The 6,257-nt window shown below is 41.7% G+C and overlaps 1 protein-coding gene across 1 annotated transcript; it reads left to right on the top strand.

The window, feature by feature from the left end:
• Positions 1–632: 632 nt before the first annotated feature.
• Positions 633–1,148, top strand: LOC103204418 (ADP-ribosylation factor-like protein 2-binding protein). Its single transcript, XM_042782136.1, has one exon. The coding sequence runs from the start codon at positions 633–635 to the stop codon at positions 1,146–1,148; it is 516 nt and encodes a 171-aa protein (XP_042638070.1).
• Positions 1,149–6,257: the final 5,109 nt, after the last annotated feature.

The raw sequence follows: 6,257 nt of genomic DNA, 5'->3' as shown, positions 1-6,257 counted from the left end.
TCAAGTATAGCAGGGATTGTGGGGCTGGCGCGGGATCAGGCAGTGTTTCGTTCAGCTGTGCATGGGGTCGCTATGAGTCGGAAACGACTCGACGGCACTTAACAACAACAACAAAAAGCAATTCCATACCTAGGAAGTTATCTTAAGGAATAAACAGGACAAGTTTAAAGGCGGTATAAAAAGATGTTCATTGAAGCAATGTTTATTGTAGTGAAGAAGTAGAAAAGCCTATACATCAAAAATGTGCTTTTATTGTTATTATTGAATGGAAAATTAATTTTCTCTGTCAAATTTAGCTCAAATCACAATAAAAAGTTTTGTTTGTTTTTTAAAATGTGCTATATCCATATAATGGAATATTATGCAGTCACTAAGAATGATGACCTTAAAACAATAATAAAAAAAAAAAAAAGAATGATGACCTTGGTGATGGTGACATGAGGCAGGGTGTGGCCCCTAGAGGTTACTAATGGAGACCACGATCAGAGAGATGTTTGGGCAAGAGACCTGCACAAGCGCAGACTCCTACCCCACTGGGCGGTAAACAGGTGGGAGACTTGGAGGGTAGGCATGCCCCCAATGCCGATCCAGGTCAGAGCTTAAGAGGTCCGCTAGCTGCTCACCCTCAGAGGATGGATGCCGCAGCGGCTGGAGAAGTGACAGACACCTCAGAAGAGAGCTTCGCGCTGTCCATCTTATCCACCTCTGATGCAGAATTTGATGCTGTGGTTGGAAACATAGAGAACATTATTATGGATGATGAGTTCCAGGTGTTGCAGAGAAGTTTCATGGACAAATACTACCAAGAGTTTGAAGACACGGAAGAGAACAAACTCACCTACACACCTATTTTCAATGAATATCTTTCTTTGGTAGAAAAGTACATTGAAGAACAGCTGCTGGAGTGGATTCCCAGATTCAACATGGCAGCTTTCACACCAACATTAAAAAACCGTAAAGATGAAGTGGCTGATGACATATTCGACATGCTCCTCACTTTTATGGATTTTCTGGCATTTAAAGAAATGTTTCTGGACTACAAAGCAGAAAAAGAAGGCCGGGGAATGGACTTAAGCAGTGGTTTAGTGGTGACTTCATTGTGCAAATCATCATCCATTCCAGTTTCCCAGAATACTCTAAAGCACTAGCTCCCATCTCCAGGTAATGGAAGCCTGTGGAGATCGCCCCGATAGGCTGGAAGAGGCTTCTGCTAATGATGACAGTAGAATACATCTTAGAAAGACTGAGTCTGTTTTGAGAATCTTTGTTAATATTAAGTATTGATGGGTCACAAAATAATTAGGACCTTCCTGGGACCTCTGCTTCTCCTGAATCACCTTTTGTATTCAGTAACCCTAGTACTCCTGCCAGAGTAGGCCTCTCTCCCAGGGGCTTTCCCAGAGTTAGGCTACTCTGGGCCAGGAGGATGTCAAGCATTCCACTTGGAGGGCTTCTACCCCCACCATACATGTTCGTCTGTCCACATGGAGTAACACTATCATTATTCTTCTCTGTCCCAAATACCACAGGCAGCCTTTGCATGAATCTTCTGTGTGCTCATAGCTTTCAATCCTTCAATCCCAGGGCCCAGGTGTGTGGGATTTTTGACTATTTGAGAGTGCTTTTTCTAAGGTCTTACTCAAACCAGCTGCTCTTGTCTTGAGATTTCTGAATCTCCTATTTTCTGCCTGCCATTATGGAAAAATGAGAGCTGGTCTTGGCTGAGGCAATCAACTGAAAGACATGTGCTTTACCCAAAAGCAGCATGTGAAAATAAGTTCCTAGTCTTGGTTTGTAGTTCCTTTATTACTGCTTTTCTAGTCCTGATGTAATCCCACTTTTTCCAGTCATCATCTTTAGGGAAAAATATATATATAGATGGATATTCAGGTACGAATCTATGGATCTAATCTTGAATTTCCATGATTACTCACTTAAAAATCAAAGTATTAAATGGTGTGTAGTTCTTTCAATTGGTGGTGCTATGAAGGCAAAATACTTCCTATATTGGAGTTCCTATTTTACTGGATTCCAGTGAATATAATGATTTTAAGCAAACCTACACAAACACACTTAATATGCTATCAAAGAAGGATGCCTTTTGGTCTCTTGCCAGCACAAGGCTTATATTCATTCCAAAACCAAACTCACTACCATAGAGTCGATTCGACTCATAGCAACCCCTCCTTGGGTTTCCGAGGCAGTATCTCTATGGAAGTACATTGCCCAGTCTTCCTTCCGGGGAGTGACTGGTGGGTTTGAACCACCAGCCTTCTGGTTAGCAGTCAAATGCCTTAGGCACTATACCACCAGAGCCTTGTGCTGGCAATAGACCAAAGGGCATTCTTCTGTGATAGCATATTAAGTGTGTTTGTGTAGGTTTGCTTAAAATCATTCTGTACAAATCAGTCCATTAGGTTTTTGGATAGGGTGGGAACAAAGTTAGTAAAAAAAAAAACAAGTGATTATTTTTTCCACAACTTTTCATTGTGATTTGAATGAAAGTTTACATAGCAAATTCGTTTTCCATCCAAGAATTCATATACATTTTGCTTTGTGACACTGATTGCAATCCCCACAATGTAACAGCACTCTTCCCATTTCCTCCCTGAGCTTATCATTTCTGTTCTTCTTTCCTATCCCTTCCTGCCTTCTGAGCCTTGCAATTCCAACACTATCCTTCTTCCTGTCAAAATCTTTCCTGCCAAGATATATTCTACTAGTGTAGTTCAGCATGAGTAAGAGGAAGTAGCTTTATAATCATCTGTCTGGCTTTGCTTTTAAAAAATATGTATTTATGAGAAAGACAGAGAGAGTTACATGGGCAGTACAAACAACAAATATGAACCCCTTTGTAAATACAATACTGAGTTGTCGATGAAAGCAAACATGGGTATAGGGACGGATAGATGGGTGAACAAGCTAAACAATTATGTATGTCTAAATGGAGAGTGTATCCAAGATCATATACAGGGTTGGCAGACAATGGGCCTCTCGAAGAGTATGAAGGGATGGACACTGGGAGGAGGTAACTATGGGGAGGAAGTGGGAGGGGAGCTGCTGCATTGTAAATTTTGGTCAATGACATGAGACAAAGTATATGTGAACTGCTGTATGAAAAGTGAATTTACTCTGTAAATCTTCACCCAAATCCTAATTAAAAAAAAAAAATGTATTTAGTAGAACATTACTCACCAAAAAAAAAAATGTAGTAAAAAGGAAAAAAGCAATAGTTTGATTCCCAGTGTGTACCTTTGTTTTTTATCTTTAAGTAAGAATAAGAATCTTTACTGAAAAACTGAGGATCTCCATCTATATTTGTTGTTATGAAATGATGTTGTTTGGTAAATTTCTTCCCAACTAGACTGTAAACTCTGTGAAGGCTGAAACTGTGTCTATTGTGTTCTCCACTCTATCCCTGGTGTCCAGCACAGTGTCAGGAAAACGGTACCATTCAATAAATTCGTTGAAGTGCTAAATGAATAAATTCCACAGTAGATTAAGTGAAAATCAGATTATGAATCAGTATGTATAGTAAGAGTCTATTCTGTAAAATATGACATATTTATATATACACAACTCCTTGTGTGTGTGCACAGAAAAATGTCACTGGTTGGTACATCTTTATTTTCTTCTTTCAACTTTGCTACATTGTATGGATTTTTTCTATAAGTATGTGTTGCTTTTATAATCTAGACAAAAAGTTTTAGAAAGAGGAACAATGGATAAAAGATAAAGGTGGAGCATAAAAAAATAAGCAGTTGCCACCAGGAGAGATTGTTTAATTGTAAAGACATAAACAGTAGGATTTCAAGTATCAATTTGTAAAGACTTCAGTCGCCCCTCTGATCATTCTGAACAGGTAAATACCTATCTGCTCTCACTGCTGCCTCCCCTTCCAGTTCTGTCTTCAAATGGGGGGTGACATTGAGGGACTCTTCAAAACTCAGAAAACTAAATAATACCTGACTCCCACAGCCTTAAACATAATCTGTCCCTCCCGCCCCCTATCGTGGCCTCAGACACAATGCCCTCACCACAGAGGCTGCCCATGTGCCATGAACATGGGACTTGATGGGAGTCCTGGAGTTCTCCTAGGATTTAGTCTGGACATCTGAACCCTATTCCCTTGCCCTTCCTACATATTTTCCATACTCTCTTTCCTCCCCAGCTTGCTCCAGGCTTCCTCTCCAACATGCCATGAATGACCCATCCCTCAAATCCAAGTGTCCTTCAGTCTTTCACCACCTCCACTATCCCTCTTCACAAGAAGATTCTGGATCCCCAAGTCAACTTTCAGCCCAGTCTTGCATTGATGTATGAGCCAGCCCATCTTCCTTTCAGACAGGGGTTGTCATTCTTTATTCATTTTTTTAGAAGACCACCAAGCTTTCATTGATTGCCCTACACCCTGTGCAGGGTCCTGTGACAGTGCCCAGGACTGAGCTATCCACACATATCACCCAGGATAAAAAAGATTGAAGGCACCATCCCCAAACCCTGACATCCCAGTCTAATGAGAAGCTGGGTAATCCAGGACAGTTCAATCTCTTTTCAATAAATTAGGTAACACATGCAACTGAGTGACTTGGCAGTTTTCCTGGAGGCTGGTGATGTTTCTTGCAATGTCTTTAAAAGGCAAGTAAGAGCAACAATAAAGAATTGCCTGTACCTGCCCCAAAAGTACTAGGGATAAGTAGGGAAGGGAGCTGCCTCCTGCTGTAGGCCTAGAAAAGTTCAGCAAGAACTTATTGAACACTCAAATGCAGGAACTTTAAAATGTCTCCTTCCCTGAGTCTTGAGACCAGGGCTGCTAGGTTTTGGAGATTAGGTGGGATGAGCTAGAAGGGGACAGGCACAACTTGAGTTCAAGATCATGAAGGCCTGGCCTTTCTCGGACCATCAGACAGGTAAAGATGTTCTTTCATTAGGCTAGCCCTGACCCAGCTTCTGGGAGGTAATATATGATCTACAAAAAAAAAAAAAAAAAAAACTCACTGCCATTGAGTCAATTTGACTTATAGTGACCCTTCCTTGAGTTTCTGAGGAAGAATCTCTAAGGAAGTAGATTGCTCAATCCTACGGTGACTTACAAACCAGTATCTCATCATATTCAAAGGCATGCAGATAGAATTGGTTTGAGGGATGGGAAAAGGAACAGAGACCCTAATTTTCGTATCCACTGGAGCCCTCAGTTACCCTAACCAAATCTCAGTGGCTAACTCATTACCCTTGTCCTCCATGGGTTTGTGTTTCAGCTTTCTGAGAACAGTTGGGAAATTCTGGCATAATGGCAGGAATGCATCTTCCCCATTCCTAATTTTACACCCATCTGGAGTGACCTTCACTAGTACAACAATTCCACCCTCTCTCATACCTGATTGGTGAGTTTGAAAGGAGTAATTAGGCATGCATAACTCTGCCCTTCCATGTCTTAAGATTTGGCTGCCCATAGCAAATTTGTGTTCTGCTCTCCAATCAACCACTAAAAGTCTGACCCCTTAAGGAAGGTTTGATTGGTTGAATAACCTACTTAGGAATGGAGAAGGTCCTCATTTAAACTTCAGAAATGTCCTTGGACAAACCTATTACAAGAACCCAGTGAAATGGATAAAGGAGAAGCCAAAACTATTCAGCCTCCTTTACACCCACTACTGAGTTTCTGAAACATCATCATCCCCTCCTGATCTCCTTCCACTCTTAGGCCTGGGTTTATTCTGCTGACTCCTTGAATGAAAGCCAAACACCAAAATGTGAAATACAGTGCCATTTATTGAAAAAGAAAGTACACAATGCTCACCACCAAGAAGGATCCACAGCTCAGAGAATTAAAAGACAGAGGTAAGTCAGGATACAATGCCCAGATGTGGGGAAGGGAAGGCACCCTAGAAACCAACAGTCTAGAGAGCTTAACTAGAAGTGCTAGCTTCACATCTTAACTCTCAATGAGAGAAGGAGACAGTCCAGAGTTGGAACAGGTCAGATTGGGAAGACCCAGACCAGGTTAGGCTCTGGTGTTGCTGTCCAAAGTCAGGATCCATCACAGGAGCTCATCCAGGGACATTGTCATCCCAGCTGGACCTCCTTGGCCCAAGAGAGGTTTGGGATATGGAGGAGCCAGGAAATCAACCCTTTCTCCAGGGAACTTGAGGAAAAGAGAGGTTGAACTGTGTGCATATGCTGATGTCAGGCAGAGTGGGAAGTTCTGGTGCAGGCTGAGAGAGAAGCAGGTGGAAGTGGGAATTTGGCCCAGAGGA

Source organism: Orycteropus afer, unplaced genomic scaffold, assembly GCF_000298275.1.
Source record: "Orycteropus afer afer isolate SDZICR_OR568_19922 unplaced genomic scaffold, OryAfe1.0 scaffold00247, whole genome shotgun sequence".
Classification (NCBI taxonomy): Eukaryota; Metazoa; Chordata; class Mammalia; order Tubulidentata; family Orycteropodidae; genus Orycteropus; species Orycteropus afer.
Note: the sequence above shows the minus strand (reverse complement) of the source record. Positions and strands in the feature narration are given on the sequence as shown.

Excerpts from the sequence above, each read along its gene's own strand:
- LOC103204418 (XM_042782136.1), top strand. The coding sequence starts at position 633 with ATGGATGCCGCAGCGGCTGGAGAAGTGACAGACACCTCAGAAGAGAGC.